This window comes from Papio anubis, chromosome 4 (genome assembly GCF_008728515.1).
Source record: "Papio anubis isolate 15944 chromosome 4, Panubis1.0, whole genome shotgun sequence".
In the NCBI taxonomy this organism is placed as follows: domain Eukaryota; kingdom Metazoa; phylum Chordata; class Mammalia; order Primates; family Cercopithecidae; genus Papio; species Papio anubis.
This window is the reverse complement of record NC_044979.1, coordinates 172,652,282-172,665,943: the sequence shown is the minus strand read 5'-3', so window position 1 is coordinate 172,665,943 and position 13,662 is coordinate 172,652,282. Positions and strand designations below refer to the sequence as shown.

At 36.9% G+C, this 13,662-nt stretch overlaps 1 protein-coding gene across 11 annotated transcripts in view; it reads right to left on the bottom strand.

Moving 5' to 3' along the window:
- Nucleotides 1–13,662, bottom strand: part of TTC3 (tetratricopeptide repeat domain 3) — a 120,685-nt gene that overhangs the window by 42,818 nt on the left and 64,205 nt on the right. For 9 of the 11 annotated variants that reach the window (XM_009202259.4, XM_017956449.2, XM_017956447.3 and 6 more), the window contains 9 exons: nt 12,885–13,007; nt 11,843–11,944; nt 10,296–10,388; nt 9,582–9,646; nt 8,451–8,587; nt 7,522–7,848; nt 4,231–4,482; nt 1,403–1,449; nt 278–334 (listed from right to left, as the gene is read on the bottom strand). In XM_009202259.4, the coding sequence (XP_009200523.4) occupies nt 278–334; nt 1,403–1,449; nt 4,231–4,482; nt 7,522–7,848; nt 8,451–8,587; nt 9,582–9,646; nt 10,296–10,388; nt 11,843–11,944; nt 12,885–13,007 (1,203 nt within the window). The remainder of the gene's footprint in view (nt 1–277; nt 335–1,402; nt 1,450–4,230; nt 4,483–7,521; nt 7,849–8,450; nt 8,588–9,581; nt 9,647–10,295; nt 10,389–11,842; nt 11,945–12,884; nt 13,008–13,662) is intronic. The other 2 variants (XM_031665737.1, XM_031665736.1) reach the window with 1 other exon arrangement.

The window sequence follows — 13,662 nt, the reverse complement described above, 5'->3', positions numbered from 1 at the left end:
TTTGGGGACATTATGGCAATTTTTTTTTTTACTCAGAAACATCTAAAAAAATAAAAAGGTCAATAAAGAATATGAGTCTCTCAAGACTTGCTATTATACAATATGAACCTGGAATTTCTTCAAAATGTAGAAGACTGCCAAAACATCTTTAAGTCCTAGAAAGTCTTTCTCTACAAATGTTTCAAAATATCCAAAGAATTGCTCAATTCTAATTTATATGTCCAACTAACTATTTTGGAGAGTGTAGACAATAATTAATACACAAAATACTCCGTACCTTTGAATCCTTTGGCTTCTTTTTCTTGCCTTTGTTTTTCACCTTGGTAGAACTAAACTAAAAAATGGGGGGAAAATCAGTGAACACTCAAATAACAGCATTATGAATCTCAACATAAAGAAACCATATTGGTTTTCACAGACTAGCCATAAGTTAAATGTTTAACATAATGTTTACATAAAATGTTTAACAAAAATAACACTACAGTGTATCAGCCAAAGTGCTATGATTTATCATAGAAAACAAGCACAATTTAATAATACCTAATGTTATAACTAAAATTAAATTGTTCCAACATTTTTATCTTATTTTCCACAGGGTTGGAATGTTGTTTCAAGTAATTAATCAGACTTTTATGTAATTCCAGTTATATGCTATAATAGTATTTTTATTATTAATGTATTTCTTTCACTAAGCCACACTAGACATTCTGCACCTGACCACACACTGGGGCACAAACAGTGAATAACGAAGCCTTCAGCTCCTTATGGGGTAAATCAGCTGTGTTTCCCTGCTTAGTCGGGCAATATTTGATGGAGCAGATTAAGATAAAATTTCATATAGATAGATGATTTGCTCCTGAAAATCAGTAAACGGGCATCTTTCTCTTTGAAAACTGCCACAATGCTGTGCTTTTCTCTATTTACTCACTTTCCTAAACTGAAGAATTTCTGAAGAATGAATAAAAGGCAACTGCAAACTACTCAGGAAGACAACTCTGGAACTGTTTTAACTTAAACTCAATTTAGAGCCACTCAAAACAAAGTCCCTTTGTTTTCCTTCTAGAGCAAAAATTAAAACTTTAGTTATTAAAGATAACTTTTCATTTTTATGCCAGGAGATGAAGAACTCTTCCTTTCTTAATTAGAATATTAATGTTTATCAGCTCTGAAACTTCATGGAAATTGTCTAATTTAAGCCTCATAGTTTGCTGATTATTGCTCCAATTCCAAGAAGAAGACTGGCAGTGACTTTCTAATGAAATAGTACATACTACCCAGACGTCCTTTTAATGTGGTTCTTGAATACTGGCTGTGATGTCAATAAACACTGGCCTGGGTCCCCCTCTCATCCTTGGTTTAACATAGATTAGAACATAAGATTTCAAGTGATCAAGTAACTTACCAGTGCTTCACCACTGTCTTGTTTCCTTAACACAGTACAGCGGCTGTCTGCAGGAATATACAGATGGTTTTGTGAGGAAACTAAATATTTATATTTCCATATAATACACTAAAGCCTTAAAACAACTCCTGATACTACTGGCATAGGCCATGTTCTATTCTTTAATAGGCTTTGACACAAGTGTGGTTTAGAAACCAAGGGCAAAATGGCTGACTAAACAGGAAACCAACTACAAAGAACCATAAAACTTCAATCTGATTCAGCATAATGTGAGTGCCTTCTAGGTACCATCTATGCTAGTGCTGGGAATAGAGATGCACAAGACAGTCCCTGCCATTGATGAACTCCTGCTCCACTGCCAGAAAGACAAACAGACAAACACCTGTAACCCAGAATGCTAAGTACCACATGAAACACAAGGCAACACAGCTCATGAAGGACTCAGGTCTGCAGTCTGCATGGGAGAGGCCCACAGGAGGGGCAAGGAGGACTCTGAGGAGGAGGGGACATTTAAGTTACTCTGGAAATGAACAAGCAAAGGGGTGGGGCATCGCTGGGGGAACCACATGAACAAAGACAGGAGTCAGGAAAGCACAAGGCAGGTTTGGGCACAGTGAGAAGTGGGGTGTGTGCTCAGAGACAGAGGATGATGATGAACCCAGACCCCAGATGATGTGAATTTAATTTGTAAGTAAAACTAAACAAATGTTTCCCAAATTGAAGAGTTAAAAGAATCAGAGAGATGTTCTAGAAGAGTCACTACCTGCAATATAAGAGGAAGATGGAAGAGTGGGAGAGTCTAGAGGCATGGAGTCCAGTTTGGAGGCTACTATAGTAGTCTACCTATGGAAAGACAACTAAGGTCCTGGCCTTGGGAAGTGGGGTGACAGCAAAGGATAGATCAAGGACAAAGCTCATCTGGATTGATGACAAACAAGTTATACTCTTAATACTGAAAAGAAAGAATTGACACTAATTACAGAGTTTCCCGTTTAAAAACTAGATATACAATGTTATTGACTGAGATAAATTGAGGAAAAACAGATCTCTGAAGATGTGATAGGTGGGTTCAGTCATACTGCTTCAAGGGGTTCTTTGGCTGTCTGACAGAAATACCCTAGGGAATCATGCATGAAGAGGTCAGGGGAAAAGTCGGGGCTCTCAGTTATCACAGCACTAGTGACGCTGTCGAACACTCTAATCTACAAGATCAGTGGATTTTGAAAAGTTTTAAGAAATATAAGCATTCCTTTAAATGAGGAGATAAAACTGAAAATGTTTGGGGTGAAGGTGGAAGGCAGAGCTACTGGACTTGAGAATCCATTGGGATTGCCAAGAATTTGGTTAGTGGCTTCTGACCTCATGACTAGAAACAGAGAAACAGTAGCAGCTGGAAGTGCTGTGTTTTTTATGTAGAGAACACAAGTTAAAGGACTAGTGGATGCTAAGAGGGAACTGTGTCCTTTTTAGTTGTCTTGTTTTGTGATCCAAACATGCATCAGATTTTGTAAGCTCAGTCCTGGGACAGCATTTTATTACCAGCAGCAGCAAACTGATGGTAATAAATTCAGGCTATCAAGTAGCATGTCACCTTCAGTCATGAAGCAGTATCCTGAAAAGATAAAGCCATCTGTATTTGAGTGCGCTCTTTTCTAAGAACTTTCGTTGTCAAAAGTAAGCTTTCCGCTTCCTTATACTGCATTGGAACTTTATCATCTGTGACACCATCGTACAAGGCTGGACCTTTTAATGTACTCTTTAAAACAGCATGACATTTAAAAGTCTAACTCCTAACAATACATAGAGGAGACTTCTGATTCTGAGGGATTTGGGGATTATCATAACATGTTTATGTAGTATGAAAGGTAAGAAATTATTACTTAGAATCTAGGAATATGAGAATTTTTAAGTAAAACAGGACCACACAAGTCACTGCCTCCAGATCATCTCATTTTAATATGAGGAAATTAAGATCTAAGAGAAGAGAAGGAATTAGCTGCTAGCTAGCTAGTTAGTTCAAGCTGGACTCCATGCCGTTACCCAAATAGGCCCCCCAATTCCAAATAAGCCCTGACACCCAGCTTTCTAACTCCACTTTCACATTCAGAGCCCATCTGAGACTCTACCCCTGCACCACAGCTTTCCTCTCTCCCAGGGAGAAAGAAAGTGTTGGGTCCTTCCTTTGATGCCCTTGGCACTTTCTCTGGCCCTCCTGTATTGAGCTTACTACCATGTTACTGTTATTGGTGCATGTTTCTTACTCTCTTTTCTAGAACACAAGGTCCTCAAGGGCAGAGACAAGTGTAAGCATTTCTGAATTCCTTCTCAACACCCATCACTGGGCCCACAAGGTTTTTAATGAACTAAACTAAGGGAGAAGCTGTGCCATAACCTACTTTTCCTGACCCCTAGTTCTAGGCTCTTCCCATTAAAACATGGGGCATCCATTCTAGATTTTGCAAACATCACCTACTTCTGCAGGCCAATGTTTTCTAAAATGCTACAAATCAAACCACTTGCTAATAGATTCTGTCAATGTAACATGCAATCTTTCCCATGATGCTGTGAAAATATCTAAGACGGGAAGAATATTGTGTATTGTTAGCATAACATACCCACATTTGAGTATCTCTTTAACTGATAAAGTAAAAAAGCTTTATGATATAAAAAAATTGCTACTGTTAATCACTAACTTCCCCACATAAACTGGTTGTACCATAATAATTTTCACTATTTTCTTTGTTATGTATTTAAACAAGCTAGGTCCTTCACAGATTTTTTTCCCCTTAAGGTTAAATGTAATATAAATCTAAATTCAGTCCACATACCCATTATATCAAAGAATTCATCTAAAGCACTATGCAATGCTGGGAACTTGTCTCTGTGTTCTTCTAGCAGCCATATTAAACAACGGGCTTCCTTCAATGATGTTGGCTCAGAGAAATAATCAAGTTGCTTTCCTTCTATAGAGTCTAGTTTGTGACCATATTTCTCATGCCAGAGGAAAGTCATGATACTAAAATCAAGCTGTTTAAGAGATGCTCCATAACGAGAAAAGAAAGGTCCTGTGGCATCTAAGCCTGTAATAAAAACAAAACCCAAATCAGAAGAGGAGGGAAATTATTTACTGTAAAATCACATTCAGTCTCTCATCTCTGAAAGCAGCTGACTATAGTTTGCTTATATTCTCAGCAAAAACATTTAAATAGTTGAGAACAGATTCGTTCAAGCTATTAGGCATTTTAGAAACACCATTTAACATTGTTAGACTAATTATAATAATTCTTGTCTACTAGATTTGAATAATGTGGGCCAAAGCCTTCTACTATCATAGTTACCTTTATTAGACCTAGGAGATGAAAGTATGGCATTAAATTTCTTTAAAAATATAACAATGAGGCCAGGTATGGTGGTTTAGGCCTGTAACCCTAGCACTTTGGGAGGCCAAGGCTGGAAGATCACTTGAGGCCAGGAGTTCAATACCAGCCCTGGCAACATAGCAAGACCCCTATCTCTACAAAAAAAAAAAAAATTAGCCAGGCATGGTGACAAATGCCTATAGTCCCAGCTACTTGGGAGGCTGAGGTGGGGGGATTGTTTGAGCCCAGGACTTTAAGGCCACAGTGGGCTATGATGGCACCACTGCACTCTAGCCTGGGTGATGGGGCAAGATCCTATCTCTAAAAAAAAAAAAAACCCAAACAATGTTTTCACGAATTCATAATGACTTTCATTCCAATTAGTACAAACTAGCAAGATTTTATGTTTCTTTATCTGGATTCCATAGTAACAAAACATCAACAATATGCAAAATCTTTCCGAATGTGTCTAAAAGAGGAAATGGGTAAACCCATTCCCCAACACCTAAAATAACTGCTCCTTATTCCCCAAAATGTGGGTCCTCACCTTCCTCTACAAAAAATCAAGGTGGTCAGTATGCCTACTTTTATTCTCCACTCTCCAAATTAGAAAACAGGGTGACTGCAATCTCATACATACTCCTATTGAAATGACAGTGAAGCCCCACTCCTGATGAACAGCTACCAAAAAGAAAAAAGGAGCTCTGTCCAGTTTCTCCATCATGCCTCTAATACAAAATGGTCACTTCTTCCAAGGGCCTCAGTCAACAAATGAAGTCAATAAATGAAGCAGAGATTGCTCAGAGTCAAAATTACCCTAGACTGCTCGCTTCCGGATTAAAGAGTTAGCTTGCAGAGATCATATTGCAGGAAAATTAGGATCTTTGAACACCAGAATCAGGGACCATGTAGATCACACAATAAAAGATTTAGGAGAGCCCAGTGAAGAAACAGCACACTCCCATTCCCCATCCACGTCGGAGCTTGTGCTCAGTGAGGGGAATGCAGGCAGGCAGCGTTCACTATTGAAATGTTAAATTTATCTCACTAGTGCTCTATTACTTCTCTCTCTCCCTCCCTCCTTTCCTCTCTTCAATCTTTTGCTGAACATAAAAACTGACCTCTCTTATGTTAAATACGTGCACAATATAAGTCCACCCAACAGACGTTTTATGAGAAGTAAAATTCCAGGAAATGAAAACTGCTTTACTTATTATTTAAGTAAGTGTGCATTTTACCTCAGGACTGCAGTAACCCCCTTAGTAATTAACATGCTTGAACTCATTTCACAACTTTAAATAAAAATTGCTACTTTAAACAGTATACATATATCCTTATTAAAATACCTTTAATCTTCAGAATAAACATGGTTTATATCAAAAGACATGTTCACCCTTTCCTGCCAGTGAGCTGGAGGGCTCAAGTGCTGCATTTACCTGAATGAACAATGGCTGGCAGTCTTGACCGTGTAGCATAACCCAGGCAAACCTACTTCTCCAGTCCTGAGTATCTCCTAAAGCATGTTAAAGCAAGCAATAACTTTATAATGTGCTTACTTGATATTCACTAGTGACAATCTTGTCACTTAAAAATAACTTTCCGGGATCCATGACGATCTATGCTCAAGGCAGGCATGTTCAGCTGTCTAACTATGCCAAGCTTGCTGCCATCTTACATTGTCTCTTCTGGCAGAAACTGACCAATATCTTCTCTGAAACCCTAGAATTCTAATAGCCCCACATTTCTAAACATTGGGGACGGCTGGCAGAGGCTTGGCAGGCCCCACTCTGTGGTCTGCTGCTAAAGGCCCTGCCTTTTTCCTGTGGCTTCCTTTAGACTTTTATCTAATAGCTGCCAACTGAATAAACTATTGTGCTAGGCCAGTTGCTATCCAGTCACTAAGATAAATAGTGCCCTGGTAGGTGCCCAAAGCATCCCTACCTCGTGTTACACAACAACTGCATCTGCAGCTGCCTTCTTCAGTCCTACATGGCCTTAGGCCAAGCGCCTGCTTTGGGGGAAGGCAGGGGGCTTGCTCACTCTTCCCTTCTCCCAGCCAAGTTACTAAAGTCAGAACACAGTACAGAGTCATATAATCCTGTGATTTACCACAGCTCAGTCCAACCCTAGGATATGTTTCTCTTAATCTCTAGATACAGATTTGCCCTAGGTGACCCTGAGCAATTAAGTCTCATCCACTCTTCCCTCTAAATTTTTCTTCAAAGAATCTGAATTATATATTTGTCTTCTCAACACAGCTCCGGAGCAGGGGCAGCCTCCAGGATGTGTTATTTACCATGGTTGTGCCTAGGATTCACACATCTACACATTTACAAATAGTTTAGTCTAATACAGGTCTGGATTTCTTTACTGACTGGTCTTTCCTTAGATTGCACCTTTTGAAAAAGTATACTGTAACCTACCTATAAAATAACCTAAAAATTGTGGGGGGGTGTGTGTGTGTGTGTAATAGTTTTTCTGTTTTTTAAAGGCCTTCATATATTTAGTTCTTTTTTAAAAAAATTCTTTTAGAAACAGGTCTTGCAACATTGCCAGGTTGGTCTCAAATTCCTGAGCTTAAGCAGTCATCCTGCCTCAGCCTCCCAAGTAGCTGGGACTGGAAAAGTATTCTTAACCATACAAATTTATAGTCCTGCATTTAAAGTTATAAATTATATGACAAGAAAATGAAAATGACTCAGAGACCTACACTTCCCCTTCCTACTAAAGTATATTGCTCTAGAATATAAAGGGACATACCAAAGCTATTAAGTTTTTGGATCCAGGCGGCCAATTTGGGCTCCACTTCTTTAAGCTCACTCAAAACATGCAGAAATATTCTTGTTTTTACTCTGTTCTTTTCTTGAATCAAGTGACGAATAACATAGTCCACTGCTTCATTTAGAAAATTTCTGCTAGAAAAACAGGTTGTATAGTCTTCTGTGCTCAAAACTTTCCAAGAAAGCAATTCTTTGAGAAGCGTGGCTGTATTCCGTATGCCAGATTTGATTTTGTCAGCATACTGCTTTATACACTGTAGAATTCTGTCATCAAGGAACTGACAATGCTGAACATTGTCTACAGTTTCTAAGGATAAATAACAATGGTTAAAGTGATAAATAGGACTAATTCACAATGATATAAACTTAGAAATAATGTAAAATTACATAATATGATTCAGATTGATTATATTGTTTAACTAAACAACTCAAGAAACTTTAATTAGAAATATAAACATTTAACAATACTTTTGAAAAGACATGAAAGTCCACGTTAAAATAAACATATCAAAAGCAAGCATTTAATACTCTTCATTCTGAACCATTCATGTAGCATTTAAAACTTAGTTCCTCTAAAATATGGCCACTTCCTTCAACAATCCTAACCCAGCTTCATCAACTACCTTAACTTTACATACAATAAATATGTTTAGTCATCAAGCAAGGAAAGTTAAAATACAATCTCTGAAAGGTTTTTCAGTGGGAATACAATCTCTGAAAGGTTTTTCACTGCTCTTTACACCAACCCAATTCTGTCTTTGAGTAACAGAAGACAGTGATAGTATTAAATTACTAACTGAAATCTTCATTTCAATTCAATATCAATGAACATAAGGCCCAAAAGATGCTTATATTTATACTTTTAAATGAGAGTATAATATTCGTATCATGGCTTTGGCTTATGCATACCTTTCTGCTCTTCCTTTTTGGGTGGATTACTTTCTCTTAAGTCCTCCTCCATTCTTTCTTGTGCTAATTTTTTTGCTTCTTTTTTTTGGATCTTTCTCTTCAATTTTTTGTCTTCTTTCAGTCTTAGTTTCTCTAGGCTGATAAACATTTACAATTAGCGATAACTCGATGAACTGTTTTCCTCTATCATAGAAACCATCTTCCAAGCAATACATTAGAAGTTTTCCTTTTTAATTAGAGCTCAGCCTACATCTTCCATTCAATATAAGAAACTGTCAGTATTGTCAAAATAAGGGTACTTGTTTCATGAAAACAAGAACCTCAATGATTAGGTGATGTCTAAGGATGCAGTCTACAGATTGTATAGATGTCACTTCCATGTATGTAAGTTACTTCATAAGATAAACAGAAATAGTACAAATTACTCTGCAAAATAATTCATATAAACTCTCATTTCTAAGAAAGGTCCCATAGTAAAATATAGTTTTCACATCCCAATAATAACCCACAACACTATAATTTGGTTGATCTGGTTACAATGAATTCTCCAACAAATAATTCTGTTCATCTTTTCTTTTGCTTTTTCTTGGTCACAAATGATAAAAAATAATCACTTATTAGAAAGAAAAACAAGAAGCAGGACCAAAAAGAAAAGAAAAAAGAATCTGAATTATTTGATCTAAAAAAAGCTATAGAGAAGTAATAATTTAGACAGTACATTGAGTATTTCAGGGTAAAAAACAGTCATAGGTTCAAAATGTTTATTGAAGAGAGATAAAAAGAAAAATATGCTTTTGGAATTAAAATCAACAACTGACAGCAAACTATATAGTTTTTATATAAACGCCAAATGTATTCATCAAACATGTAATTTCACAGCATCAAATGTTCTAATTTTACTTGTAAATTCAACCACTAGATAAATAATTCTGAATCAAGTTTTTAGTATTTAGTCATTCTAGGCTAGTTCTCTTTAAGTTTTAAATTTCCATAAAAATCATTTCTAAAAAACACTTATTTGGATATATGTATACACAGCCAATTTTTTAAAAGGCATAATTTAGAAATCTGCATTTAATTGAATTATATTCTAAGAGACATCATCAAACCACTGATTGTTAAAAATCTTACCTAGAACATTTCTGTTTCAGAATAGGTCTTGGAGGAACCTTTTCTTTTATGACCTTGTGTTCAAACTTTAAATAAAACAAAGACATCCAAAATTTGTCTCATACTCCCATGACATAAAACACAAAACCACAAGTGACAAGTATTTCAGAAGCACACATAATGTTCAGTTTGATAGAGAACAGTGATGATGTTCTGACCCAGACAAAAGCCCAGAAAGCTTTAGCAAAATAATTTACTGAAGAGGAACAAGAGCGTAGACACACTTGAGGAAAAGGATTTTAAAAAATTAAGAGTAAGCAGACGATCTAATGAAGTGTAAATATTATTACAACTACCCACTCCTGCCACTCCCATGTCGTGAAGTTAAAGGTAATCCCTCAAGATGCTCTTCCCCCTCCCTAAAAACCTGCACACCCACTAATGCCCAAAAGTTTACCAGGATTAAGAAAATGAAGTTATCAAAAAGAGTAAAAACAGTAAAACTAAGATATAAAAAGCCTCCTTTTCCTATTAAAAAATAAAAGAATATACGAATGCTTTCATTACAATGAAGCATTCTCACATCCAAGTATTTTCTATATTTTCTTAAATGAAGTAATTGCTTCTTTCCTGGAAAATATCCAAATTACACGACATCTACAAATTCAAATCATGTTTCAAAAGGTGTAAACATTTTGGTTATCTATTTAACAAGGTTTCCCCTTTATTACTTACTTCACATTTAACTTGACCACCACTGCTGAAGATGATAATCTTAGAAATGACACCTTCACAGTCAGGGGTAAGACATATTCCTTGTAGAAAATCCTATTTGATTAAAAAAAAAAAACAAAAACAAACAAACAAACAAAACAAGAAAAATGTTACATCTAGGGGGGATAAATCTATACATGTATACTACTTTTACCACTAGGAACAGTCAAAATACGGACTAAAACCATCTTCAGGGAAGTGGTGAAAATCCTTACTCACTGCCATGTGAATTTTAAGGCTTCCATGTAAGAAAAACATACTTTCAGGTGTGGGTCTGACCATGTGACTTGCTTTCATCAATGCAAAGTGACCAGACATGATGTACACATGTCTAGACAAAAGGTTTAACAAACACTTTATAGACTGGACATTGTTCTTTTTCCTCTGACACAGGAGGATGTTCCAGAAAAGGGTCATTCTTCAACTTAGATTGAGAAACAAGGAATAAAGCCACACAGAATAAAGCTGCTACAGCCCAGTCCCAGCCAACAACTGCAGAACTGTAGGACTAGTCACGTAAGCAAAAAACAAACTTCTCTGAATGTATGCCACAAGATATTTGGGTGTATATTACTTCAGCATATCCTAGTGAAAGCTAACTAATTTAAAGAGCATATTTAAAACCATGGGAATGGTTAAGACCACTAAAAGACGGTATATCGCTAGAGAAACTCAATTTAGGTAAGACAAAGACATAGCAGAAGTGACTCAAAGGTGACAGTTATTTACTCACATCATTCTATTGTTAATTAATTATGTGAAAATGTACAAAATGTGAGAATTTATTTCTACCAAACTTTAATAATTGCTATCGTTAACAGATGCCTAGTACAACTGCCTTATTCTTTCCCAAATAAGAACAGTGGTCTGCATAAGCCTAAGAAGTGTAGGAAAAGGTCCATAGTTTCTACAGATCAGAAACAAATTCTATGAATACAAATAAGATCGTAATATTATGTCTTCCCTCAAAGTATGTCTACTTCATGGTAATTAATGTCATTATCTTGATAATAAGAAAATCCCTGGTGAGAAATGGCAGTTTAAAATTGAAGTTGATCCTTCTTCCCAACATTAAAAAAATTGTTTTGAGTTGATTTCTTAGTACAAATTACTGCATCAAATTTTGGTTTTGAAACCTCTAATTCCACATCAAAACTTTCAATGGGGTCTGGCACAGTGGCTCATGCCTATAATCCCAGCACTTTGGGAGGCTGAAGTAGGATCACTTGGGTCAAGGAGTCTGAGGCTGCAGTGAGCTACGACTGCACCACTGCACTCTAGCCTGGGCAACACAGTGAGATCTGTCTCTTTAAAAAAACAAAGCCTCTATGGTTAATGCCTTCATGATTGTATAAATAAAAACAAAACCTGATTTTTCACTTTATTATTAAAGTTATAATTTAAAACTTTCTAATTATGTGCAGAATGTTCAGGAAGGAATTCTTGGGGGAAAAAATTGACATACAATAAGTATACTGAAAAATTCAGACAATCTTGTTATGCTTTACCTTGTCAATTTTATCATTAAAGGTTGTACTTTTTAACTTCTTCCAGCAATTCATGTGAAATTCTATTTTACAGTACTGGCAACAGCTGATGCGTATAAAACCCTAGGGTTACAAAAAAATTTGTAATTAATGTTTTAAAGATGTCTCTGCACACACACTCACTACAACACACATAAAGACAAAGAGAGAGAGCTTGACTAACATGTTTATTTCCACAGCATAAAGTCACATTATTCTTTATATCAAATACTTTATAAACATTATTTCATCTGATTTACTAACCAGGGACATTGGAACAGTAGGACAAGGGCAGCTACTATCTTCTTGAATAAACCAGTATAACTTAATTAAGTGCCAGACTTATCTCAAATTTTGGTCTTTAGCAGCTAATTCAGTGATCACAATGACCTTTAGATTCGGGACTCAAATTTTATGAGACATCAGAATTGCAACAAATCAGAGGTAACAATCTCACTTTGTTTCCTATTCTCCTAAGGTAGCTGGAAGAGGAAAAGGAATGAGCCAGCCTGCCTTCTCAGGTCACTACCCCAGCCCACAGTGTTTATACATCAGTGGCTCTGGTTCCCACATGAGATGATGTAGACCTAAAAAGTACAGGAAGGCTGGGCGTGGTGGTTCATACCTGTAATCCCAGCACTTTGGGAGGCTGAGGGGGGCAGATTACGAAGTCAAGAGATTGAGACCATCCTGATCTATAGGATGAAACTCCGTCTCTACTAAAAATACAAAAATTAGCTGGGTGTGCTGGGACACGCCTGTAATCCCAGCTACTCGGGAGGCTGGGGCAGGAAAATTGCTTGAACCCAGGAGGCGGAGGTTGCAGTGAGCCAAGATTGTGCCACTGCGCTCCAGCCTGGGTGACAGAGTGAGACTCTGTCTCAAAAAAAAAAAAGTCCAGGGAAAGGGGTGGACAACTGCTAACTAGCCAGAGAACTTGGGTGCTTCCAATTAGAGATTGTTTTGAGGCCATTTTAAGGAATGATTTTGCAAGTTAATGTCCCACTGTACACTCATTATTTACCTTAAAGTCTGGATCAGTTATGTATATCTGGATCTTAGAATATCCATGGCACTTCTGATAGCAACAAACGGCATCTGGCACTGGAGGGAACTTGCATTCTTCAACAAATTTCTCTAACAGCATCTAAAACAAAATAAACAAAAATGATACCATTACAATACTAATCTGTCAATAAAAATGTCTGTGATTTCAATAACCTCTTGCCATCAAAATATTTTCAGCGTAAGAATGACTAAATTTTTTTCACCAACAACAAACTACATACAACTTCTAAAGTGTTTCCTTTTAAAAGGAAGGCTGATACAAAGACATAAGAGATTTAAAAAGAGGACTTAACCAACTTTTTTTTCAGAATTTCGAAAGAATCAAAATTTTGTCCTGTTACAATCATCAAATCTCATTTCATAATTTACAACTCTCTGAAATCTCCCATAAGCATTAAGAGGAAGTCAAGCAAGGCAGAATAACCCTTAGGGGAATCCTGAGGACTTTACTGGCTCCTCTTGCCTGACCTCACCTCATCCAGGATCCTAACACTCCCATGATCTTCCTCCTTGCAGCTCTGCCACTGTTGTTTGTGGACTCCCTGGCGAATTATTCCATGGCTAATGAAGCCCCCAAGAGACTCATGCCATGCCTCCAGTGCTGGCTTTTTGTTATCAATAGCTTCTGTGCCTCCATCCCCATCTTGTATGAGAGAGGAAAATCCAAGAATCCCTGTGTTTTATTTTTCATAACAGCTTTGTTGAGATATAAACAACACACTATACAACTCAAA